Source organism: Aulonocara stuartgranti, assembly GCF_965226115.1.
Source record: "Aulonocara stuartgranti genome assembly, chromosome: 7".
In the NCBI taxonomy this organism is placed as follows: domain Eukaryota; kingdom Metazoa; phylum Chordata; class Actinopteri; order Cichliformes; family Cichlidae; genus Aulonocara; species Aulonocara stuartgranti.
Genome location: NC_138945.1, coordinates 4344913 through 4372322, shown reverse-complemented (window position 1 = coordinate 4372322; position 27410 = coordinate 4344913). Strand labels below are relative to the sequence as shown.

The following is a 27410-nucleotide window of genomic DNA, read 5'->3' as shown; positions in this document are numbered from 1 at the left end:
TTCCTTGCTCCACTCGCTGCCCAAGTCACAGATTTATATTTAGAAAGTCTCTTTGCTCTGCTGTGATGACATTAAGGCGCTGTCCATAGCAACGGTCGCCGTGCCCACTGACTGCCACGGTGACTGCTGAACCCTCGCTGCTCATAATTGCCCAGGCCTTTGCAATTACAGTGCATAAGGTGTTGACATGCAGCCGCACGGCTGATCCAACCTTTGATGACCTTTTTAAACGGTGTTATGAATGCTTGCGGACAGAACAGAGTGTCTTCCTCACTTATTTTCTAGCTCTGTCTCTTTTTCTTACATTATGCTCATTTGTTTTGTTTTTTTAAAACAAATGCATGTATAATAGGAACACCAAGCCCGTGCGCAGACACGTTACAGGCCTTGTACTTCTTCCTCTATAGGGGCAACAAACACAGTGAAAGCAGCAGCTTTGTTTTGTCTCTCTTTTTGTGGTTACTCAGTGTGAGAATGACTAAGCGAGCAAATTAAAAGGATGCTGCAATCAAAAACTGTAGCAATGATAGTGGAATATTTGCATGTGATCCACTAACAAAGCGCCACTTTGTGAACACAGAGGCAGGCAGTTTGTTTCAGTAATGACCATCACAATGTACCAAGAGCAGCGCAAATTAGCAGGTTGCAAACAGGCAGACTGATTAAGGGAGCACATAATCTACTAACAAGACAGGTGCTGCTTGTGTAATTGTAATGTGACAAACATGGGACAGAGTCAGCACAGATTTCCAGCGTGTGCTTCTCTCCAGAAGAGCATATAGAGGACAGAGAGTCGATATTTATTGATACAGGAGCGTCAGAAAGTGAGCAGAACTGAGCTGGAAACGAGCTGCTTTGTTGCAAATAAGTTGTGTCTGACAGCTGACGTGATCATTATTATCATGACAAACAACAAATGCACACATGACACTCTGTAGGCAACAAACTTTTTTTCTGCAAAATCTGAATTACATTCAGTCAGTGGCATTCTGTCAGGGAAAGCAAGGCAAGCAGTGCTTGACCAGCGAAATCAAAAAATAGACATCAATTAAAATACACCAACTTCTCTAGTCCTTTAATCTCGCATAGCGTCCTGTCATAAAGCTTCTGTTTGCATCGATTACATTACTCCCATCTTGTGGCTGTAATTGGCTATTGTCGCTGGAAGCTCCGCTTGCCGTGGATCCTGTTGGCAACTGTAGCGCGTCTCCATTTCATGGAGCTGAGAGGTCACATGTGCATTCTGGATAAACCTCCAATCTTTGATGAGTGACTGACAGGGGACCGAGCTGTCACCAGCTCTGCTTTCTGCTTCATGTCCCAGCAGAGCTAGCATTAGCAATTGGATGTCTTCTGTATTTTAGCCTTGATGATGGAGAGAAGAGGTCAAATCCAGTCTAATAAAACAGGCAGTGGAACATGTGCAGCCTTAGTCATCACTGTCAGATTAGCATATAGGATAAATCTAAGTTTAACAAGCAGTTTTCCCAACACATCTTCATTTTTCATTAATGCTTTTATCTGACAGTTAACAAGCAGTGATTTTCTTTTTTTATTAAAATATTTTAAAATAATTTTTCAAAAATCAAGACCTCGGCATTTGTTTCTGAGCTCATTAGCAGCTTCTTTTTATATCCTTTATAGAATAAGATGAATTGCTGTAGATTAAATAGAGTATGACGTGTTTAAAATGAGCTCAAGCTCATTTACCACTGCTGGGGAACATTTTTCTCCAGAATAAATACTTTAATTTTTTATACATTATCTAGAACTTGCCAACACAACAGCTTTATGTGTAGTAAGGTGTTTTCATCCCGTTTTATTGCTAAAGTAATAGTTCTAAAAACCTTTCTCCACCACTTCATCTCACCTAACAGTAAATTATTTTTTGGTAATGTACCAAATTTTTATTTAGTTATGCAAGTATTAGTATTTTATAATTCTTCGGCCAAGAATTCAGTACAGAAAAGTAAAGATGTCCATGCAGAGTGCATGGAGGAATGAAGCCCGGTATGCTTCTAAACATTCAGAGTCAGGACTCAGCTACAAACTAGAGGATGGACCCGAAGCTTTGGCACTGTACGTGTTGACAGCACCTTTTGCTGTCATTCTACATAATTACACACTCCCAGTGCCAGCTATCGCAGCCGAGTCAGGTTACAAGATGGCTGTGTTAGTCAGGAACAATAAGCTAAATAATGGTGCAGTTTTTGTTTTGTGCTACAGTTGTATATCTGATTCTTTCTCTGTTTTTATGGCTGTGTTGTGCACAAAGTGCTGTAACAACAAAGGTTGATTGTGGTCTAACTGTAGTCATCTTGTCTGTTTGTAACCATTTTAAGTCCTTTTGTGGTCTTTTTTTTTCATTCACTGTGATTATTTTATGGTCAACAAAAGAATATTATTAGTTCCTTTATACGTGTCTAACGGGCCTCTGCCCATTAGACCCTTTGGGTAATTCTGCCATGATAAGTAGCATTCTGTTTGTGTGTGTGTGTGTGTGTGTGTGTGTGTGTGTGTGTGTGTGTGTGTGTGTGTGTGTGTGTGTGTGTGTGTGTGTGTGTGTGACTGTGGTTGTTTCAAAAGTAATTCAGGAATAGTCGGATTGAGATAACTTTTCCTAAAGGTGACGCTGTATGTGTGCACGTGTCTGTCTGCACATGCATGTGTGTGTACATGCATGTGTGTGTACATGCACACGTGTGCGTGTGTGCATGTGCATAGTGAGCTTATTCAGCCAACAGCGATAGGCAGCATTGTAGTTGTCACAGCAACAAAAATCCCATCTCCCAACCTCGCAGACTCTCCTTCATTCCCCGTCATCTCATTCTGTCCTTGCATGTATTCAGAGTGTCTGTGTGTGTTTGTGTGTGTAGGTGTGTGTGTGTGTGCATTTGTGTGTGTCTGTGTGTGTTCTTACAAACCTCCTCTGAGAATTCAGTGTGCTGAGTTAACAGAGAGGAAAGAGACAAGGAAAGATGGGAAGTGTGTGCGAGAGCGCGGCAGAGGAAACAGAAATAAATTGCAGTGCTGACCTATATTCTCGAATCCCGCAACCAGACGGTTCAGCGGCACAGATGTTCCCCCCATCCCCGTGTTTCTGAAACCCTCTGCTGTGAAATCCAGCCACAACTCACCGATCGCATGGACGGCAGCAGCTCTGATTGAGTCCCACGTACGCCGTGCATCAGCGGGTGGTGTTTTTATTTGTTTGTGTGCGCTGCTGCAAGCATGTGTGGGAGGATCTGTGCTGATTTATTTTAGTGTTCAAAGGAGCACTTCACAGATTTTCATATCCATGTGTCAGAGTATGGACGCCGTTATACACTTGTCAATAATCTGCATCTTTTCATCCCTCCAAATCCTGAACATGATGATGCAAGCACCGGCCCGAGCAGCAGCGTCTAATCTCACTGTCTACCAGACTCAACCTGCACTCTCCTTTTTTGTGTTATTGCATATTTTTATGTATTTTGTGTTATTATAGAAATACTCCCTTTTGCCTCGTAGAATCTAAACCCATTACAGAAAATCATATTTCCAACTTTTTCAGTTTGCTTTTGTTTCTTTATTTTTTCTTTCTTATTCATTTATGTTGTGTCTATGTGTGCTTTTGTGCCACTTTCACCATCCAGGGTGTCTTTGTGTGTCTCTTTATGGTTGCTTTTTGTCTCTTTGTGGTCATTTTGGGACTCTCTGTTGTCGTTACCAGTACATGTGTGATTATTTTGTCTTTTCTTGGGCATTTCTCGCATCTTATGTTAAAGAACCATTTAACCCAAACCGCACTTCTTTGTAAATTTAGTAAAAATAAAAACACAAAGCCCTCAAACTGTTGTCTGTATCCTTGTAAATCTGTTTCATCATACTTCTGTTTCCTTGCTTCCTCGTTTCATTGTTTTTTCAGCTCATTTTAAAACAATATAGGAGTTATTACATAACCATTTGTGTTCTTTAATATATGAGTTTAGTCAGAGAAACTGAATTTCTTTCTCTTATGTAAGAAAAACAACAATAAGTTAACTTTGCCACAGTTGTAAGGGGAGAAATAAGACTTGCTGCATGTTACGTACCTGGATATTAATCTTAACTATTACTCCGACAGAGTGGCCTCTGAACAGAATCGGCTGGTTTTTGGCTGACTGACTGTGAGTGGTTCATGAGCTGTCGCCTTCATAACTGTAACTGCTGCACCGCACACGGCAACAGGATTGTTCCACTCAGTAAACTATGTGGAAAAAAATGCTTGGGCACCGACACTTTACACCTACAGGAGCTCCTCGTTCATGCAAATCCATCCCATGATGCTCCAAGATCAAAACGATGTGCTGATGTTATTGTCAGAGGAGGTTTGGAGGTCTTTAAACTCAGCACTCAGTTCTGCATGTACCTGTTATCTACTGCTGCATACAGACTAAAGAAATACCATAATTTCACTCACAAAAGCTGACGCTCGTGTGTGTACTGTTCCACACAGCAACACCAGAATATTTCAGATCATTTCATTAAAATGCTCCAAAAGGGCCCAACTGTACAAACAAAGCAGTTTGTGACTCACGGAGGATGAAGGGATGAAGCAGACAGCCACCTGTGTCTGACACGTGTCTGTAAGAAGCTCCACCCCCAACACCCCCCCACACAGAGGTGGGAAACATGTAAGATAAAGAGCGTCATGCTGTCATTCAGTTTTTATTTACAAATACTCATTTAGTCTGTGTTTTATTATAGGCACGAAATAAAAATTCCCTTCAAGAAAAACTACACAACTCATGTTTGCTCTCATTTGTATTTCTTAGAGTGAAAACTCAAATCAGCCAAAATCAGATTTGGCAGATCGGACTGTAGGAGGTGCTTCTCTGCTGTTGCCACGCCTATTTTTTCAATACCCTTCCTATTAGTCTAAGCTGAGAGCGGGTCTTGGAACGAACGGTTGTGTGCATGTTTCTGCTTATCACATTTAAATGAAAAAGCACCTCTCCATGAAGGCAACAGCTTCGCTTATGTGCCTGTAATCTAAGAACAATAGCACGCAGACATCCACTCATGAGATGAGTGCAGGGAGGGGGGCTGGGCAGAGGGGTCAGAGGAAATGATGGGGCTGAGAGAGACATTGAGAGTGTGTGTGTGTGTGTGTGTGTGTGTGTGTGTGTGTGTGTGAGAGAGAGAGAGAGAAAAGCTTTGTTTTCCTGTGTGTTTGTGTCTATTATGAGTGTGTATAACAGTGCAATAGCATTTTTGCAGTATGTGTGCTTGTGGAAGTGTGAAATTGTGTTTTCCTCTGCCCGTGGATTTCTACACTCACTGATTTGGGTACGAGTTTACAAACCTTTATTTCATACTTAATAACTCTGCATGTGAACAGCACAGATCTATTGTTAATGGTCAACAATAACAGGGAATATAATCCTGTCAGGACCAATATAGTATGAATGTACATCACTGAAGTTCTGTTTGTAAGTGTGGCGCATGTTCAAAGAGCTAAAAGATCAGAGAAGAGGTGCCTAAGACCCTCTCAGAGAACAAAACAGGCATCAGTGACAACAAACTGTTGAATCCGAAACAGCTTAACTAGCACAAAGGAGGTGAGGTGGAGGTGGGTTGCAAAGCAGCAGAGGCACTAGAAACTGTATGCAGGCTGAAGCAGTTTAGATACTAAACCCAGTATGAGATTTGCGAGTAGAATTTCTTTAAAGTTGGGCTACTAAGAGGCCTGTACGCTCCAGGTGTGCGTTTTAGCATAAACTACATGATTGCAATGTCTTATTCTTCTGTCCTGCCATTTTTACGCAGGCTGCTCTTCCTGACGCAACCTCAAACTGACTTGTGTCTCCTCTAAGGATCAAACTCTGCAGCTTTCACTTGTTACTATACATCAAATAAATCTAATTTTAAATCATCAAAATTACTTTTACATTTTCACGTTATTTGCTTAGCTAGCTAGCATTAGATAATCGAATGTGTTCCATATAAAGATGGGGACGTCCCTGGCAATGAATATATTAGTAAAGGTTTTACACAGCAGACCACCAGACACAATTTGTGAAAAATATTTTTTACTCACCTGTTCTTAATGGAGCTGTTAAAACCAAAAACATAATTTTACAGGATAAATTTTCAGATTTTTTTTTTTTTGATCAAGCTCCATATGACCAATCAGATCGCTCCATTTGGCAACAAGGGCAGAAGTAGCTCAAAACACACACTGGTAGTGAATTTTCAAACGATATAGAAATAGTAAAATAACACTGTCCTACTTCAGACACACAGATGTGGTCCCAACTCTGTCAACACGAGCTCAAACTGCCCCACTGACATCCTGAAATATGTAAGAAATGCTCCCTGCTGCTGCCTTCTCTGGAGAATTGGATGAACCCAGAATCTTCATTTCATTCTTTTCTTGTGTAGAAAAATCGGGACCAGCTCATCATTGCTTCACATTAACTCAATTTTTTGGGATGTTTTTTAAAACGACACATTTTTTTTACAAAAAAGCAAACCATTTGGTTTGCTTATATGTTACACGACAAATTTACATCCAAAAAATTTGGATGCCGATATAAAAGTCTTATTGAGCTCAGCACTCCAGTAATTCAAATCACTTAAAAGTATTCTTCAAATAAGCAGCCAGCTCATCACTTCTGCTCTTCCCTGTAAGAAATGGGCAAATGAGCCCCTCTGTGGTCTTGGGACATTTGTGAAGCATCTGCAAAGGCCTCTGATTGTACTGAGTTTGTTCCATTGTTTTCTGCCCTGTTCTGTTCAAGCAGGCGATGTAATCAAGCTTTAGAAATGCTTTTCCACTTGCCATTTACCGCTGGGGAATTCGCAGTCAGAGCCGGCAGGGATTAAACTTGCTGGTCAGAAAAAAAGTGCAAATGGTGTATTGATTAAGCACTGATGCTGTATTGAAAGGCTATGCCGATAAAGAGGCAGGAGGTTAGTGGGGAGGCCTGTTGGTCTAAGGATGACTGTGACTCTGACCGATGGATACAGTAATAAAAGGCTCGCCAAAGCGCTAGGCTGTACTGTGAAGTCAGACGTGTTACTTCACTGAGAGATTTGCAAATTTTCTTGTACACCTGTGCCTCACCAAACTTCACATAAAGTCTTTGAATTTGCTTTAGGTGGAGACGGTTCTAACCTATCTATGTCAGTCGAGTAGATAAAGACCACCAACATCCTAACAGGGCCACTGAGCCAAAGCCTCATTATCCATTTTCTTCTGCTTATCCAGTTCAGGGATGGGGGTCTAGTTAATTAATTGTATGACTAATTAATTACTGTTATTATTAAAAGATGTTAAGAAATGTTATAACTATCCCCACGCTCCTCCACAAACATCCATCAGTATCAATATTTATAATAGCTGACAAATTCTAATTTAAAAAGTAAGGATTTCATCCGTGCTCTGAGTGTTGACATTGCACGGCTTGTCCACCAGAGGGCACTCTACTTTTTCCTGCTAGCAACAAGAACAACAACCAGAAGCTTTTTATCAGTAGCCTACCTTTTGTGCTCTTAGCTAAATATTAGTAGGCTATATTTTTCTAACTGCATTCTAAACTTTTTTGCACTACACCTAATTCAAGTTCAAAATTCTCCACCAATTTCAGATTCAATATCGGCGTTTATGGATGTCATAACTTGGGTTTTAGTTGTGCTACCGCTATAGTACACAGATGAGAGCAGCATGAGTGTAAAAATGGGGACTGAATAGTTAAACTGTCTTTATTCGTCACAACATTTCCTGCGCTCTCTCTCTGCTGTCCTTCAGTTACATCACGCTGACATCTCACAACAATGAACAGATTTATTCTTTTCTGTCCGTTTCCTTTAATGATTCATTCAGTCTGGTGTGCCTCTCTTCTGGCCTCGCCATTCTGTCACATCTGTCTGTTTTTTTGACATATTAATTACAGACACTCCAGCATTAAAGGAAGGTCTCCAAGTTCAAACCCTTTTCAAACTGTTCGGCCTTTCATGCTTCTCACTGGCAGCAGATGTGGAACGTTGGAAGTAATGAAAGCAATTAAGAACTGAAGACAGCCTTTTACATACAAGACCAAAGCGAAGCAGAAAAAAACACAAGTGTTATGAAACAAGACTGGTTTCTGTTACTTAACTTTTGCAGGCCACATTTTTATGTCCATAAAAAACCGTTTCTGCCTTGGATACGTCGGAGTGAACACAAAATGCATTTTTCCCCAACTTACTTACTTAAATATTAATATTCAAATTGTATCCGTGCTAACTTATGCAACACTTTGCACTTTTCACATGAAAAAAAAACAAATTATTATCCATTGTTGAACTTTAAATTATTGTAACTGTATTGTACATGCATACATGGCTTAGCATCTTCCTGAAATCCAACCTTAATCAGACTATAAAACATCAAAAAGGTGATCTGTGACATGTTTGAATGACCTAAAATCCAACCCCACAAATATTGATTGAGAAAAGCTGATATTATAAGCACTTTTGAGCTATTTTTAAATATATGAAGCCATTAAACAGCTATCAAAATCTGCTTTGAAGTTTGCAGGATCACTTCTTCTTTAAACATGAAACACTTCATCACGCCGCTTGTTACTGAATATCCAAATACCCGCTGCAGACACAACACAGCAGTTCCTCGCTGTGGGGTCCGACTCACACAGATGCCCGTTGCCATGTGTTCTGTCAGCAGAGGGCTAGTGAGATGAAGCTGCTGCAAAAACATGAATGAACGTTGTAAAAATCCCCAAATCCAGACTCAAGCAGAAGCCACGTGATGCGGCTCAGCGTGTGGCCTCTTTGACCTCCACCTGCTGGGGACCGAACATGGATGCGAGGATGAAGCAACCTAACGCGATCTTGAGGCAAGACGTGAGGCGAGGTCACATTAAAATGCAATTGCAAAGCTCGTACTGGACTGTGTCATGATAAACATTAGCCTGGATCTCTTAGCATCTGAATAGCTCAGCGCACACACACACACACACTTTTGCGTTATCACTGGCCTTTACTTGAATTTCAAAGACACAATCTGTTCTCCCTTGTGATGATGATTTTGAGGCTGGCATTGCTCTCCCCCTGCGCTCGCTCTCTACCGTGTTCACAAACACACACCGACCTCCCAAGGGCAAAGGGATGGAGGCACGTGTGGCCTGTCTGATTAACAGACATTTTCCACAGCAGATGTGTTTTCATCGAAGGATAAAACAAGGATTTGTGTATGTAGACGTATAGATACTGTTGGACCCTGTTGTGGAAGGTTTCCATGAAATAAAGCCTGCAGACGTGCGGTGAGCGATAGCTAACATTCTTTAATCAAAACACACAAAGAACAGACAACCAAGCCTGTGGAGAGCCTACATGACCGCGGGACAGACGATCAGCAGAGTCTCCCTGAGTCTAACATGGCTCTCAGTTAAATACCTTCTTCAGGAACAAAAGGCAGTACACAGCTGTTTCACACCTTAAGGTTCACACTCCCTTGCTACCTCCCAGAGTCCTCGAAGAGACAAGACTCTACCTGTGGAGCTGTCTGCTTCCCCCAACTTCCTTACTGGACCCCCACCATTTGTCTTACTGTGTGAGTGTGAGACATGTTAAAGTCCAGTGGCACCAAGACATCATACAATAAAATAATGTGATTAATACATAAGTAAAAGAAATTCCTATACAATCCTTAGAGGGACAAAGTGAGGATTGCTACTTCAGTCCCAGGTTGATACCAAAGGTAGTAGAGGTGGCGCACAGACATGTTTGTCCTTGTAATAAAAAAGGTGACTTATCTAAGTAGCTAAAAGGACCGAAAGGACATCCCAGCACTGTCGTTGGCTATTTTGTAAAATAATGATGACATCTGCATCTCTGGACATTTGTACAAGGAGCCCAAACTTCAAATGAGCTTCCAAATGTGGTAAAGCAGAGCCCTCATATAAAAAGAGGCAAGTGATTCAAGGAATCTATGGAAGGATTCTTATATTTACATCTGTATTAACCATTAATCCTGTTGCACTGGCACAGGGGCACCGTAGTGTCTTCAAACGTTCTCTTGTACTTCAGCAACGTCTATACAGCAAATCTGACAGCAGATTCATAGAGAGCAACAAACAAATCATAAACTGTCTGTTTTAAAAAGATGGTCAGTCCGTTCTGGCGAACTCGATCGAGCTTTTCCAAGTCGCACCTGTGGCTCTTATGTTTTCGTCTCAGACGCCTAAACAGACCTGATTTGCAGAAGATATTCCTTCAAAGCCCATTTTATTATTGCATCTGTGTAATGCTACAGTTAAGCTTCATAATAAAAAAATTTAAGTAATCCATTTTACCAAGAAATGTGGCATTTTCATGGTCCACAAAAGCCACAAATGAGCATTCGTTTGAAGTGTGAGTATTTTTATCTGCTCTGGTATTTAAGAGTTTCCCTGTTTTTTTGGAAAAAAAATTTTTTCTAAATCATCGCTGAAGGATCATAAAGTGTGTTTGAAGAAGAACATGTACATGAGCTGATGCTGCACAGAGTTCGACATAACTTGGTGATTTTGTAATGGAGCAAATCAGTCTAACGAGATCAGCCGACAGTCTGCTCTTTGTCTTTAACCCAAACCTGTTAACACCATGAACACCATGAAAACTATATATATATTTCTGCTGCTCCTGCACTGCGTTATTTTTACTTTAAAAATTACTCTTTTGTCCATATTTGTCCACGAAATCAAAACAAAGTAACTCATGTTCTGTCAGAACTGCTACTTTTCACCTGCATCACAATTTTTTTAATTCAGCTTTATTTATATAGCAGAAAATCACAACAACAGAGTTTGTGAGGTTGATGTCGGTGTGAGAGGAAACTTAGCAAAGCTAACAATGACGTGAAATTTGAGAAAATTGACACAACTAGTTCATTTTAATAACGACTAACTCGATTTAGCGATAGCGCCACAAATAAGTAAAAACCTGTGTCCAAACACAAGGACGGGATGGGCGCAGCTTTTTACTTATAAAAACTAGTGCGAGGTAATCGTAGCTTGGATCCATGTGCTTCCCAGACTGTATGTAATACTGTAGAAGCAGCTCTAAACATTTAGAGTGACAGCCTGCAGGAAAAACCCAAAGTTCTACACCACGCTCACAGCTGGGAGCTGCCCCCTGGGGGAGCTGCAGACTTGTTCTGATAACACTTTAAATTAGCATTCCCAGCAGCAATCAGAATCAGAATCAGAATACTTTATTCATCCCAGTCATGTCAATAAATAAATAGTGTATACCATAAACTTTATATTTAAATATTTTCCTTCCTAAATTTGAGCTGTAAAACAGATACAGATACATGAGCAATATGGTGAGCTGATAAAACATGTTTTCCCATCACTATGTTGTAACTGCGCCTCCCTGACAGCAGTTTTTAAATACACACAGAGGCTTGTTAAAATTCAGTTGCATCCGTCTTTTGCCTAGAATACAACAGAAGAAGGACGGGCAGAGCGTTTATCGTGACAGAGAGGATGTTAGGATTGGGTGAGATGGAGGCAGATGAGCCCAAAGGTGCAGAAACATGAAGACTACAGACACAGCAAACACCGGCCACTAAGAAAAAACACATATTCCACTCCCCAACCAGTTGCCAAGTGGTTGCTGCAAAGAGCGTGCTGCACCGCTGCAACCAATGCATTTGAAAAGGCGGAACTTTTATTTTCAAAAGCAAACTTCTCCGTTTCTGCTTTCACACTTTTAAGAGATTTCAACCTGCTTGACATGTTGTCATTTTCCATACTGACTGCTGCCAACTGCAGCAATCTGCAGGCAGCCTTGTACACCTCTTTAGTACCAAATTAATGGCAGCAACCTCCAGCCACGCACCAACCAGTCACAGCCATTTTTCCCTACAGACCAGCGGCTGCGTGTGAGGCCTTTGATTACAGACAGCAAGGTGAGACGCACTGCTTTGAACATTAAGATTTAATTGTGATGTTTTTGTCACCCTGCTGTTTTCAAAGAAAGAGAATCTGCTAGATGGGGTCGACCTCAGGTAATTAGAGTAATAAATCCTTTATGCTGTCTGATTTCAAGGGCAGTTCTTTTGATTGCTGGAATGGTTCAAGGCTTTTGGTAATAAATGTGCAGAGAAAGGAAGAAAACAAATCATACTGTGCAAAATAATGTTATGTAGTTACACTACTAGGACTATAGTATTATGTAGCATGATGCTACGTGCTAACAGCTTAATTGAACTTTAGGATGTGGTCTGATGAGAGTCCTGATCAGAACGACAGTGTAACGGTTTCCGAGCTGCGTGATTACATAAAGCATCTGTGCACGACGGGAATAAACACAAATTCCCACCTGACAAAAAAGTTCCTGCTAACCTTTGAAAACAAGTTGTGACCAAAGATTTTCAGGTCAATGAATAAATGAGAATAAAAGCTAAAAAAGCAGGCGACAGTGATCTTTTGATCTTGTCTATTAAATACAGACAGTTTCACGCATGGTTTTGGCTGACGGTGAAAAGCTCAGTGACGCTGATCATTTTGAACCGGGATGGGCGTTTTCTTGCCGGGGCCCTTTGCGGTGGCACCCCACTGTGCGCTCGCAGTGGAAATAAATGAGGGTCCTGGATTTTCTGACACAGCTCTATTGTGGTTCTAAATGCAGCCAAGAAAAACACCCAGAATAAAACCCAGCCGAGAAAAGTTATAAACCAAAAGCCGTGCTAAAGCGTAGACAGATGAAAAATGGCAAAACTTGCAACAAAAGCAACCAGTTTTTTTATTACAGCATTAAAACGGTGACATTTTGGTCAGAGCTGCCTTCCTCACATGCTAGTTTGCAACCTTCGTGTCACTTTTTCTGCCGTTTTGTAGTTGGAGCTGTTTTCTGACTCGGATAATTTTGCATGTTTCTGCAGCTCTTTGCATCTACCCTGCATCTCTTCAGAGTCACGTTACATTGTGTTATGGAAGTTTGGGATCTGTCTGTAGCTGTCATGCATCTCTTTTTAAATACTCTCCATCTCTCTATCATGATTTCTGCCTTCTCTATGAGCATTTTGTATGTTCGAGGCTTTTTTTACATCTCTTTATGGCATTTTTGCATCTCTTTATATTTATTGTCCATATCTTTGTAACTGTTTCTACTTTCTGTATTGATGCTTTGCATCTCTATTTTGAGCTTATTTGTAGCTGTGGGCGTTTTATTTTTCTGTGCATTCGTTTTGTGTCTCTTTGCATATCTTTATGGTTATTTTGCATCTCATTATGGACATCTTATTTCTCTCTGTAGCTATTATGCACAGTCTCTTTATTGACGTTTTGTATTTTTGCATAACTTTATGTTTATGGTTGTTTTGTTTCTCCTTTCTCCAGTGATTTTGCATCTCTTTATGGACACTTTGGACCTCTTTGTGGTTTTTTGTGGTGGACTAATGGACCTATGTTCCCCTTAGCCTTGTGCACAGCAGGCCCTTCAGTAATCCTTCCATTCTTTATTGTAATGGTGAATGTACTGGTGTGAGTCATAAGCTTAACTTGGTGAACTCTACAGAAACCCAATAGATCTGCTGAAAATCAAAGGTTGTTCAGCCGTGATCATGCTTCTGCTTCCTGTCTGTTTAATATTTACATATTTTTGCTCATTTCTCCAGTTTTACACTCCGATCCTCCAACCTGGTTATGAGAGCACATTGGAGTCACCGGACAATGTAGGCCAGGTGCAAACAACATGTATACTGACATCCAACTTGTTATTCTCTTTCCATGAGCCGGTCAGAGCGCTGATAATGAGAGCCTGGGGACCAGGCTGAGGCTGCTTTGTGTAATGGAGAGAAGACAGTGTTTATAAGGTTCCTCAATTACTTATTAAATATTTGAATACACAAAGTTATACTACATCCAAAGATGGATATGTGGCTAAGCGTTGTTTCTGGTGGGTAAGGTTGGCTCCCTAAACCCCCAGACGTTTGCACTTGTATTTAAAAAAGATGACTCAGTTTGTGCAGTTCATACTACTAATCAACTGAAATCACATTTGTTATGTATGGTCATAAATCACGTATAACCAATGTGATTTGGTCATAAACTCAAATGAGTTTGACATGGCAGGTCTACACAGCTTATAATGTTACATGACCAGCTGTAAAATAATAATGATGATAACAATAAATTGTGTTTTAACACCACTGAAAGCGGTGAGATTGGCATTTCTAAGTGCAAATGACCCTCTAAGATTTCAGAAGGATCAGATTTATGTGCCAGCTGATTCTCTTTTCGTCTCTGAAGTGCTGCTGTTCCTTCTAAGCGCCACAGGAAACAGCCAAACTGATATTCACTGTGAGTGTGAGGAGGCGCCCGACATCAGACCTATACCTGTGAGTGTGCAGCTGTGTTCAGGCGCACACAGACATATTGTGCAGGGTGGTAAGCCGATGATGAGCATGAACAGCCCTCTCAGCCCTTCCTCCCCCCCATCCATCCATCCTCCCTCCCTCTCTCCCCTATAATCGCTGGGCTAATTCACCCAGCCAGATTTGGCAACAGGCTTATTAGAGTCATTTCACACAACAAGCAATGACCTACGCAGACGGCGCAGCGGTGACTATGTTCTCCCCAAAACATCCGCACACAGAAATGAGCTTTAAACACATTTCATCACCAATGATGAAACATCGACATCTCCAGTTTCTTGCTGAAAAAATTCATCCCAGTGCCCCAGATTTTTTTTCCCTACAGCCAGCGGAGAGAACGTGAAGCACAACATGTTTTCCATACAGGGCAGTCTTATTTTTCTCAGACAAAAGCCTCCTTTCTGCTTGTTTCTGAGTGCGTCCTCGGGCTTAACTTCCCCGTGATTGCGGTGAAATTTATGGGCACCGCATTGGTGTCGTTCAGCAGCCTACCTGCAGGTAAACAAGGTAGGTGTCTGGCAGTAGGAGCAGGTGTCCGTGGGAATGTGTTCGTGCTTTTTTGTGTGATGATTAATCCGTCAGCCGTCCCCCGAATATCTGCTGGTTAACAGTGTGTGTGTGTGTGTGTGTGTGTGTGTGTGTGTGTGTGTGTGTGTGTGTGTGTGTGTGTGTAGCCTGCAGACCTTACCGCTGTGCGCGCTGAACCAGCGGGGTGCGATGTGCAGGGGCAAGGTGTCAGCCAGCGACCCCCGGGACCCCAGATACAGCACCCCGTCCGTGTGGTGCCCTCCGCCCCCAGTGTCCTGGTAGCCGGTCCCGTGAGGGGCCGCGGTAGTGCCCCCTGACCCCCCTCCGGCTCGATCCGAGTCCGTTCCTCTTGGGGTGTAGAAGCCGAAGGGCACGGCGGGACTGTGTTCGATGCCCATCCCAGCCACGGAGCTCACCGAGCGGCTCCGCAGGCCCATGGTGCCGCTCGGCCGGTAGTGACCAAAGTGGGCCGAGGGTGGCACCGCGCTGTCATCCGTAGAGACACCGGGAAAAGCACCCCGGGGCCGCCCCGCCGTGCTCTGCTTTCCCCCCATCCAAAGCGGGGAGAGGAGTGGGTGGGGGTTCTGGGTGGGTACAGGAGGGGGCTCGGCTCGATCCGCAGAGGGCAGGCTGTGCCCCCCTCCCCTCGCTCCTGTCTGTCTGTCGGCCTGCCTGCCTGCCTATCCGTCCGTGTGTGTCGGCAGGCTCGTCAGCTCTGACTCTCCGCAGACGCAACAGCCCGTTTCCCTGCTGAGCGGAACATGAGCCAGCCCTGACGTCTGGATTCACCTCACCCGCACACACCACCGGGAGGAACGAGCGGAGAGCGTTTGACTGACGCCGAAATCCGCGCTCCGCGAACAGATGCGCGCGCTGCGCTGCTGCCCTGCTGTCCCGGCTGGTTAACGCGGCTGTCTCATCGCAGGCGGCCGGCCCGGATCACAGCAGCGCCGCAGTGTTCCCTCCGCTGCTCTGCCCTCATCTGATCTCAGACATCGTGACAACTGTTGCTGTCTGTCTGACCGCCAGCAAAACGACGGTCTGTCTCTGACACACACGCGCGCACACACACAAATAAATGACGTCGTCCGTCCGGTCTGGTGGGCTCGCTTTTTTTCCCACCCCCCGGAGATCGGGGTCACAGTGAAGCCGCTCCCCTGCGCTCAGATCGGCGCTCCGCTCCTCTCCGCTCCGCCTCAGCCGCTGCTGCTGCTGCTGGCCAGACAATGGACGCGCTTAGTGCGCAGGCTCGGATCATAAATACAGACAGTATGGGAGACAGATGCACGCCGTTTCTAATTCCCCGACATGGGATTGGCCTGTTTTTCTTTCTTTTTTTTCACATGTTGGATTATGGGGCATTTTAGGACAGGACAGGTGTGACGGCGGTGGAGGGGGAACGCACCAGGTAGCCGAAAGAAAAAGCAAACAAACAAAGGAAACAAAAGAACTGACATAAAAATACACAAAGACAGAATAATTTTAAACTGCTCTGATCGCTCGTTAGTTATCGTCCAGTATCTGTCCTGTCACAGATATATCGGCTCTAGCTATGAAGTTTCTACATTATCAGACAGTCACTTTATGGTTATCGTGGTATCGTGCTGGATTTTGGACGAATTGAGGAATAACTATCTATATGAGAAATTAAAAAATGTCACGAAACAGTCTGAAAATGATTTGAAAATCCAGTCAAGTCTTTAAGTTCTGATGATTTTCATGGTGGGCTGACCTCCAGAATAAAGTCCGTACAGCAGCATTAATATGTTTAATTCCACTGACATCCTTTCAGTTCACCTTTGCAAGGTAAAAGATGCAGCAGGATGTGGACCGAACCACTTTGAGGTTTATGAAGGGGAGTCCTTGTTTGTTAAAACTTTGAACTCTATTGTTTTTACAACTCCAGAGCTGTATATCATATTTTTGTGTTCACCATTATAAAACTATGGTTTACAATGATGCACTGAGGAGGAAAGCACTGTATATAAACAGTCATAGGTCTTAAAGAGTCTGGATTAAAACATTCTGGGAATATATCTGAATGGTTGGTGAATCCCCTCAGATTAAATTCTTAATTAAAACATTAATTAACCCCTTTTCTTCTGCATCGTCGATGCTCCTCTGCTGCTGCCCCACAAGGTCAGGCCTTAAGTCTTTAGTCCTGCAGACTGATGTCATTACCAGGCTATTCACAGATTTTGCCACCATCCTGTATGCTAAGTTATTGGGATCACTGGTGACCATGTTTGGTTTGGGATTAGGCCTGCTCCGTTTAATCCTGCATGTGTGTGTCTGTGTGTGTAATTAGGCTGGTTATATTCTCCTTGGCTCTTTGTTCTTCCACAGTAAAACAAAGTCAGACTCGTGCAGCCTTCTTGGGTTTACTACCCAATAAGGTAAACTATTGTTGAGTACTTACAGTACAGTAGGTGTTAATCTATCCCGCTATAATGACAGCAAGCCTATAAATGGATCCCTCTCTGCTCCACAGGCATGTAAACACACACAAAGCCAGACACACACAATCAGCTCCAGCTGATTTAAAGCACTGCTGCAAAATAGTGGAATAAGGGATAAAAACAAAAATACAGCTTAAAGTAAAAAATCCCTGAAATGAGGGGCAAAGGTCAAAATACAGGCCACATTATTAAATCAGGCTAATGAATACATTGTTAAAGAAACAGTGGTAATGTACAGCTCCATGGTTAGCTACTATTAATAAATAATTATCTAAAGGCACCAAGTTATGATGACATATTGTGACTATTCTAGATAAAGGAATAATATAGACTACAATAGCCCTTTATTGTCATTGTACATGTACAACACAAACTGTGAGGGCTCCTCATGAACTCACAATAATTAAAAAAAACTGGGTAGAAGGAGTTGGGGGTAATATTTCGAGAAAAATGTTTTTTAGGGCTTAAAGTCATACATTTATAATAAAACACTGAGAAATCTTAGAGGAAGATTAAAAACCTGAATATTCTATAAGATTACAAAGGCTGCTGTCCAGACCCTGCAAATTCAAGGAATATGGGAACCGCAACATACAGAAATAATAAATATAAATGTAAAATTTATTTTCTTCCAAAGAAAATAAAGATTTTTATTTATTTATTTTATTAATTTCAGAATAGCCCCACGTCTCATCCCATTACAGCTGCTGTGATAGGCTCTAATGCAGTACTAAGAAGTAATAAATAAGCAAATATGGATTCAATTAGTCAGTTAGACATGAAATATTTAATTCACTTGTAGTTTTGATTTTCAGTATTAATGCTCATAAAGGTAATGGATGAACGCTTAAAACAGTTATGATGACAGCATTCAAAATGTAAAAACAGTTAAGTAAATGTAAAGTATATAATAACAAAGCAAAAAAATGAGCCATGTTAGATAAATATAAAACACTGAAACATGAGCAGTGTGTTGGTGATTATACTAATATGACAGGTCTGGATAAAAGGCCCAAAATGAGTAGAAATCACTGGTGTAGAGGTTTAACATGAGATCTTAGTAACACTGATAACAGACAACTTCACACACAGAATGTAAAATGAATAAAAGAAACAAGGTTTGCTACACAGTCTCCACACAGGAAAAATTAGAAGAGGAAAAACTGCTTTTTGACACAGAGGATAAGAAATCAACGTGTTAGTAAAACTAAAATGCTTCCCTTGCTTCTCATGCTCTCTCTCTCTCTCTCTCTCTCTCTCTCTCTCTCACACACACACACACACACACACACACACACACACACACACACACTGCACCAGTATAATAAAAAAAATCAAGCTCACAAAAACACAGTGTAAGCAGGTTCTCAGCCAGTTTTCTTTTTAATAGTTCCAGCGAATCCATAACCAAGAAAATTTTAGTGCCACCTTTTAACAAGTTGCCCATATACATTTAATACATTTATAAAGGAAACGTGACTTCTAACTTTATTTAATGTTAACAAATTTGTCATGTTTGGTCCGCAGCTGTGAAGAATCTGAGTCAAAAATCTGTTTATTAAAGTATAACTAAACATTAACTCTCAATGAGTGGATTACCAAAAATACCCTAATGAAGTAAAGGATTCATTAACACCCTTAATAACATTCTCAACATATCATCATTAGTTAGTTTAGTCATAAAAGGCCACTTAACAGAGGTGGTGAAAACTGGATTACCAGCCCATTTCTGCTATATTTGTATATTTTTTTCAGGTAAAATGGGGAGAAAATAGCGTTTTTCTTTTGCATGTGTGGATTTTTTTCAAACCCACATGAAATATAACTTTAGAATGTATATTGCACTTATTTATTTTCTTCTTTTGTCTTTTTAAATGAATGCATGGTCTCTTTGTGATCATTTTGTGGTTGTTATTAATTATAAGTTTCAATGCATCTTTTTTAAAGGCCTCCTGAACCATCGTCAAGGATTTCACGGAAAACAAATATGACTTATTAGAAAGGCTGCAGGAAATAGTCACTGAACTGTAGACTGCTTAAACAGCTATGCAAATCAATAAGAATAAAATAAACAGAACTCAGAGTGAGCTATAACAAAGTCACGCAGTGTTTTTATTTAAAAGGAGATTTGATTGTAGCTCAGTGGCTGTGCGAGTGTGTTAGTGCTCTTCACGTCTTTCTTAATGTTCAGTTAGTGGCTGCAAGCTGGGAAAACGATAGTTACAAAGCTGCCGAGGCAGAAATGAGCATTATATTTTGATCTTCTGGCTGACACGCTGCAGGTTTGTCTCTCAAGGATGCACCACTGACACCGTGTGGTGGTGTAGAGCGTTGCTTCATCACAGACAGAAGGAAGAAATCCAGGTACAAAGACGCCTGAAGGTTCATTTGGCTCTGATAATTTTCTTGTTTAATGGTTTGTGACATAAAACGCAGTGAATCCAAATGATGGCAACTTAAATTACTTGAAGTTTGCTCGCTTCCTTGAAAGCTGCCTCCATTCCGGTTAGCGGACAGTGAAATGAATTTAACATGCTGAAAAGCTAACATGTTTGCTTTTCTCACTTTTATGTAGCTTCTTAACAATAGCCAACTTTGTAGCGCTCAAATGCAGCGCTCCAAATTATTAGAAGTTACTGTACTTTTGTCATTAATGACCTCCTGACAACCTATATCAGGGAGGTCAAAGATAAGGCCTGGGGCCTAGAATCAGGTCGTCAAAGATGGATCTGTCCCACTGTATAGCTTTGAAAAATGTGAAAGAGGGCAAAGATTTTGGACTTTTAAATATATCTTAACAGGTTTTTCAGCTTTTCCTGCTGATGCAGACCTCACCCATGGACATTCATCCTACATTACATTCTGTGAATTAACAAAAACTTTCAGTTTCTTTATGTAGGTCATCATGGTCAAGGATTTCACTGAAACCATTGCATACTGTGATTTATTTAAAGTATACAACATATAGTCGCTGAATTCTAGATACTCTTTAAACAGCTATGCAAATCAATAGAATAATGGAGTCCTGTGTCAAAATGCTCATCTGCAGTTAGGTAAAGTGTTTACAAAAGCAAAAGCATAATAAACTGTAGTGTCTACTTTCAATGAAATGTATTCAGCAGGCAATAAACAGGTTGAACAGCACTTGGAGTGATTCCACATATTAGACATTAATTTTAATGACACAAAAAGAAAGGATCTGTGGAAGATAATCTTTACATAATGCTGGTCTGCAACAACAGACCAGGTCTTCCTTAAAAACTCAAATTTGGAGTTAGCAAAAAGGATTCTATTAACACTCATCATTTTCCAAGAGTCAGGTTTTCTGGTGCATGTAGGAACATTCGTGAGAAATCCCACAAAACACGTATAGCTTTCTTGATTTAACTGAATTTGCAAATCACTGCTTCAATGATTTCATATGTTTGCTTGTGCTCCTTTAACAGAGGTGCGTCCACAAACTTCACTCAGATGGACACGCTGCTCATGGCTCTTCTCGCTGCAGGATTTTCCCAGGATTCATCAGGTTGTTTGGGTCGAGGGCGTCCTTGAGACTCTGCATGACCTGGATGCCCACAGGCCCCATCTCCTCGCACAGCAGCGCCCTTTTTCCTAAACCCACTCCATGCTCCCCTGTACACGTACCATCCATGGCCAAGGCTCGCCTGCAAGAAGCAAATACATTTTTTAGGAGCAAAAAGTTTGAAAGTTTTCTGAAACCTTTACAAATGTTTCAAAATGTTTCACTTTCTATCCACAAACATTCATACGAAAGTAATCGCTGTGAGCCAGAAGCTCAGGCTTCAGGCTGTGTTTTCTTGGCTCTATATGACGCAATACAGAGTGTATATTTTTAATATGGCCAATTCATGGTCCACAGCACAGAAGCCCCACCCACCTGCTGTTGGAAAAGGGGCAGCCAATCAGAAGAAAGATGGCTTAAAAGGAGAAGGACGGGAGTTAGAGTTGTTTTGTGCATTGGAGTCTCCGCTGCCTTCGCTCAGGTCTAATTCAGGTGAGCTGTGGCTTTCTTCCATCTAATCCTCTATGCCATTACCCTCTGTGGTCTGAGCCTGACCCTGGCATAGCTGGTGGTGTTTAAAGTCTTTGAAAACAGATTTTGAGAAGATTGTATTGGTACATAGCTAAACCCCTCCATCTATAGAAAGACAGCCCACAAGTCTTTGCAAGTCCCAAGACTTAAACGTTTGGCCCTCTGGAATCAATATTAACCGAGAGAGATGGGCGAGAGCGCGATTCCAACGGGGAGGAATTTGTTTGAAGATAAGCAAGCAGAGTAAGGAGGATTACGGCGAGTGTGGGGAGGATTAGGGTGAAGAGAAACGTGTTGAAGAGAGACTGACAATGAAGGTAATAACAAGGAAAGTTGCTAAAATGGAGCAGTGAGGCCAGGCTGCCTGACAGGTACATGAGGCATAGCTCAACCAATAAGACTTAAAAAAAAAGGAGATTACTGTTAGTAAGAACAGCTGGTATTCAGTAACAATGTGTGTCTGCTTGATGGGATCTGAAGGAAGTATAAATAAAACATTACAGCAGCTGTCAGGTGGTTCGAGGCTCCTGTCTATGTCTTTTGCTAGTACAATAAATGTTTTTTAATGGTAATTTTAGTGTTACCATGTAGCTGATTACTACTGTATGCGATAATAACCTTTTCAGAGGAGTGTTCGTTCAGATACACGTTAAAAACAGTCAAGATTACTCTGTAATCATTTTATCACTTTGATCATGTTAACGACATCTGCGAGCTCAGTCACGGGGGTGGGCGGAGCTTTAAAGTCTCTCCTCGAGCTGCACAGAATGCAGGGCTGGTTTCTACTTGAAGCTGGTCCATGTGGGCATGAACTGTATGTGCTGTGTGGGAGAGTCCACATAGGAAGCAATGCACAACGATACCAGAGGCCATATTAGATAGCCAACAACATTCAAAAACAAAATACTGGCAATGAGAACTGCACACATTACAAGATAAACTTTTATTAACTTCAAGGCAAGCGCCTGACGCAACTACCAGTGGGGGCGTGGGACAACTTTGACTAAAACATGAGAGGGTAGACAACATATGTCAGGCTAGTGACCAACTGTCAGCTTCAAAGCAGCGTGTCCAGTGCGAGTCGCCTCAAATGGATGCAGCTTAACTTCCTGGACAACTGTATTACCCATCAGATATGTCCATACAGGGACTCCAGTTAGAGTGAGGTCTGCTTACTGTAGGTTTGTCATAATAAAAATGACAAACTAGAATAAAATGTCTGCTGATTAAACACTGTACATTTATTTGTATGAATGAGTCACAGATATGAACTGTGTCCTCACATCCTGTTGTTGTCAACCCTGAAGCAGTGAACGGCTCGATGGATGGCGACAATCTTCCAGAAAAACAAGTGAAATCCTGATTGGTAGAAGATTTGTGAGTGAGTGCGTGGTGACACCATACCTAGCCAGTCTCTCAGTGAACAGGTGGACTCTGTGCATCTCCTCGGGGTCGTTTGGATCCACCACCATCAGACAGTGGAAATTCCCATCGCCCACGTGGCCTGCTATGGGACCTGAGGGCAGAAGCCATCCACATTCAATACAGTGCCAAAAAACATCAGCTTTTTACATCACTTTCTTCTTCTGTGCTCTTGTGATGATACACCAGAATGACCCCTACATCCTGGAGCTTAACAAGAGTTCCTGTATTTAAAAGTTGTAGTATTAGGAGTTAAGTCTCATTCATTGATCCCTTAGACCTCAAAGTGCTTCCTTCAGTTAAAATATGCACCTCAAACTACACGTTTTAATCAACCTTCCTGCAGCTTCTCTACTCCACCACACGGGTCAGCTGACCAGCTACCAGAAAGCTCACTCAAACTGGTTCACTGAAATCCCAAAAAGAAAGAAATTATTTTCTTTTCATAAATTTCTATTATTTTTTTTCTAACATTAAAGATGAATGCTTTGAGGAATAAGAGAGATTCAAGTGCCTTGAATGAACAACATGGTGTAAAATTCAGCTGTGGGTGCGCTTTCAGCGTGAAGTCAAGTGGATGTGTGCTCACCTGTAAGTCTGTTCTCAATCAGGTCCTCCTTTGTCTCCACAATAATTTGAGGCAGTCGAGACAGAGGAACACACACATCTGTAGAGTAGGCCTACACACACACACACACACACACACACACACACACACAGGGAAGATAAGGTCACGATATTGGAAAGGCATCAAGCAGGTGTCTTGTGCAATCTTCAGGATTTAAAACGTTAATAAAGTGAGACATAAAAGTGCCTCCGAGCAGTGACTGTGTTTGTGTAGCACAGCGCTGTCACACAAAGCCTCACTATTAAAAGGCAACATATCCAACAACCTCAACTCGAATGGTACTGAGTTTTCACACAGCAGTGATAAGTTATAATAATATCACACTGCAGGCTGTGTGTAATCCCTTTGGAGCAATATTACATCTGCCCAACACGAGAGCCCTCTCACGCTGTAATACACCTTCTTCTTTTTACCTTCCTTAGTGTCAGTGCCGAGGAAAGGTGTTTTAGTGTACAGTTACACTCTTTTCTGTCACAGTGGGTTTTAAATCAAACTGTCAAAATATGATTAAACCTCTTTATTCCACAAACGAGGTGAAACAGCACAGGAGGAGAGAAACAAGGCACAGCACAGACTGTCACACATTTTTTTTCCCTTTTCCATAGTTTATTAGGGGCGGGACCCTCTAACCTCAAGATACCAAGCAAACAAAACACAAACAAGAACTGCAGTAGCCAATAAGATACGACCACGCACTGTTTAGTTCACTGCTCAAAAATTAAAGGAACACTTTGAGGCCTCAATGGAAAAAAATCGTGCTGGATGTCTATAATGATATGGACTGGGTAATGTGTTAGGAAAGAAAGGATGCCACATTGTTTGATGGAAATGAAAATAATCGACCTACAGAGAAAATCATGCTCGAAGTCCGGTCTCTGAAGCAGGTGACTTTGTTTACCTTGCAGCCCGGTCTGAGAGCCAGAGCAGCGTACCAGGCATCATGACGAGCTTTCCACAACCGATTCCGTGTTTCCGTATCTCGAGCCCACTGAAAGTCTGACCCTCCGTTACTCTGAGTGATGTCCTCTGTAGAAACACACACACTGACCTTCAATGGGAGTTTGCTTGCTTTCAATAAATCACATTACATCCAAACTTTAACCAAAGAGAGAAAATCTGCTCCCACTTCCACAACACTACTGTTATGTGACTGTTAAGCAGTTTTCAGAAGCACTGTCCTGAGATCCAGTGGATGGACCAACCAGTTTACAAATAATAATAAGCTTTGTTGGACACATCCCCTCACAGATAAATATTTGTGACTACTGTTAACATCTACGACAGTCTACAACAAAACCGAGGACCCTGAAATGTTTACAAATGGTTCACTGACTTCATGACTCTTTACTTTTCATATCCTGGCCATATCTGGGAAACTAACACTAAAGCTCAATATCTTTCAGAAACTGCTTTATCTAATGGGAGAACATCTGGTCTGATATCAGCAAACACACACACCGGCTGTTTTGACCTGTTCCTCGAGGCTTTGTTCTGAGCCGTGGAACTCCAGGAACAGAGTTGGGTTCACGGGGTAGGACAGAGAGCTGAACCTGTTGCACGCATCAATCATCACATCATCCAGAAACTCTGGATCACACACACACACACAGGACAAACACACGATTAAAGGAAATGTAGGTAAGATGATCTAAAGTCATTCACTTGCATCATTGCTGCGTAGGTTCCAGCTGTCAATAATTGGTATTGATCTCATTTTCATCTCTAGTTTGAGGATAAATTCTTCCCTCCTGGATTCTATACGGTTTTTAAGTGATGCTGTATGAACCCTGCCTCCAGGTCCTAAACTACTCTGCGTTTATTAAGGCTGCTGTGTTTTAACATGCTTTAATGTTTTGTATCTTGTTCTATTTAATCTGACCAAGCCTCTAAAAACAGTCAGTGATCACTGTCGGCCTCTCTCGGGTTTTATTACCACTATACATTTTAAAGCTCAGTTTTTAAAACCTTACAATGCAACTACAGCCCAGCCCATGCAGCAGTATATGAATGACTAACCTCGTATTGTGGATGGATTATCTCTATTGTTCTCCTGACTGAAGTTCGGTCCGTTTACAGCATCCTGCCATGCGATTGCATTTGTCCCTAATCATTGGGAACCCTCACGTTAACGAGTGGAAAAAAGTTAGCGTTCATCCTCCAGCATTACTGTGTTTATATTATGCTAACATAGCTGTGTCACTAGCAGTCACGTAGCACATCATTATATACCAGCTAGCCCAACTTCAATAACCCTACAAACGTCACTGCTGTTTAGTTTTCTGTCTTCATTTATGTTGGAAGTGATAGCAGAGCTGTACGTTTGAATTTTTCAGAAATCTCTCAGTCAGAACATAGTATATTATGTTTAGATGGAAAGTAGTGAGCTAACTCCCTGCTAACTTTGAACTCCGTTAAACTTCATAAATCCTGTTTTCATGGATGGCTGGATGTTAAACCTAATTGTTACACACTGATCACTTTATTAAAGTTTGTAACTCTCAGTGACGCCGCAGTGTTTGTTTGACTTTGGGACCTGAAGCAGAGTTTGGACCCTGAGGTCAGACCGTTTTACCACTACCACTGCAAAAATCGCGTTTCTGAAAAGAGCAATAAAGTTTTGTCTCTTCCTCATTATGTCTATAAATCTTTATGTGTCTGTTTTCTCCACGACTGAGGCTTACGCTAAGAAAGGAAACAATGCGTTTACAGTGAAGATGATGATGGGAATAATAGAATTGAGAGAAACACATAAATAAGGAATATTTAAGTGATCAGTTATGTTTTCACCATTTTCACCTTTAAACAGTATTTCGAACTTTCTACATTAGAGTACTGGATCCTCAACGTTTGATACACGGACCTTATTCTGTGAAACTTTGGCAATGTTTGAAATGTTTGTTTTTGAGTGCATTTTGCTAACATCATTTTATTTAACAGTTCAAAATAATCCAGAATTATCCCTTAACATTGAGCCCTCTGAATCACAGTGTGCCGTTATTTTGCATTATTTCCAAGTTTCCTGCTCACCGATGCGAGCGATGGGTACTCCAGCTTGTAGCGTCTGCACTGTGCTGTCTACAGCAGCCTGGACAGAAGGAAATGAGCAGACCGCTGACACCATGGCCTCTGGGATGCCATAGAGGCGTAATGTGGTCTTAGTGATGATCCCCAGGGTCCCCTCTGAGCCTACAAACAGGTTTGTCAAGTTATAGCCAGCTGACGTCTTCCTGAGGAGAGAAACCAAGACAGAAGCAAAGGTAAGAGGCTTTCAAGATCATAACGATACATCACATTTGCCTGGTGAGTACCTGGGACGGCGGCCCTTCCCGGCAGTGTGTACGACACTCCCATCAGCCAACACTACCTCCAGGTTTATAACATTTTCCCTCATAGTCCCATAACGCACTGCATTAGTACCTGATGCACTGGTGGCAGCCATACCACACAGAGATGCATCAGCTCCAGGATCTGAGACAAAGCACATAACCAGGGTTGGGTCAATTATTAAAAAAGGACACATCTGTAATCTGACAGTAACTTTGTATAACCCAGATATTTACAACTTGGGACAACCGCAGTGACCACTTGTGAATAAGAGGGCAGCTGTCATGAACTTTAATATTTTAACATGCTAACTGAGGCCTGTAGCACATGCTCACAGTTGCTGATGATCAGTTAATGATCTGGCTGCTACCTACTCTCTTGTACTTGTTTACAGAGAAGCAAAGATTCCTGTGCATGTGAAAAAACCCTAAAAACATCCTGCATTGAAGTATTATTTAGGTATTCTTCATCATTCCTTTTAACACTACCATCATAGTTGGGGGTTTTATCATCACATTATATTATTATATTATATAATATCAATATATTTTTTAACAAATCAGCATCAACATCATACAACATCACTAATTCTGTGCAGTAGTTTTT

At 41.6% G+C, this 27410-nt stretch overlaps 2 protein-coding genes across 3 annotated transcripts in view; both read right to left on the bottom strand.

Annotated features, from left to right (window-relative positions):
• The window catches only part of znrf1 (zinc and ring finger 1), a 62995-nt gene extending 46681 nt beyond the window's left edge, over positions 1–16314 (bottom strand). The window contains exon 1 of the mRNA XM_082541973.1: positions 15078–16314. Within this exon, the coding sequence (XP_082398099.1) occupies positions 15078–15471 (394 nt within the window). The 5' untranslated portion in view covers positions 15472–16314. The remainder of the gene's footprint in view (positions 1–15077) is intronic.
• A 3989-nt stretch (positions 16315–20303) lies between these two features.
• ldhd (lactate dehydrogenase D) overlaps positions 20304–27410 on the bottom strand; it is a 54507-nt gene continuing 47400 nt past the window's right edge. For both annotated transcript variants that reach the window (XM_082541945.1, XM_082541946.1), the window contains 7 exons: positions 26789–26948; positions 26508–26707; positions 24939–25067; positions 24379–24506; positions 23442–23532; positions 22835–22946; positions 20304–21041 (listed from right to left, as the gene is read on the bottom strand). In XM_082541945.1, coding sequence (XP_082398071.1) covers positions 20861–21041; positions 22835–22946; positions 23442–23532; positions 24379–24506; positions 24939–25067; positions 26508–26707; positions 26789–26948 — 1001 coding nt within the window. In that variant the 3' untranslated portion in view covers positions 20304–20860. The remainder of the gene's footprint in view (positions 21042–22834; positions 22947–23441; positions 23533–24378; positions 24507–24938; positions 25068–26507; positions 26708–26788; positions 26949–27410) is intronic.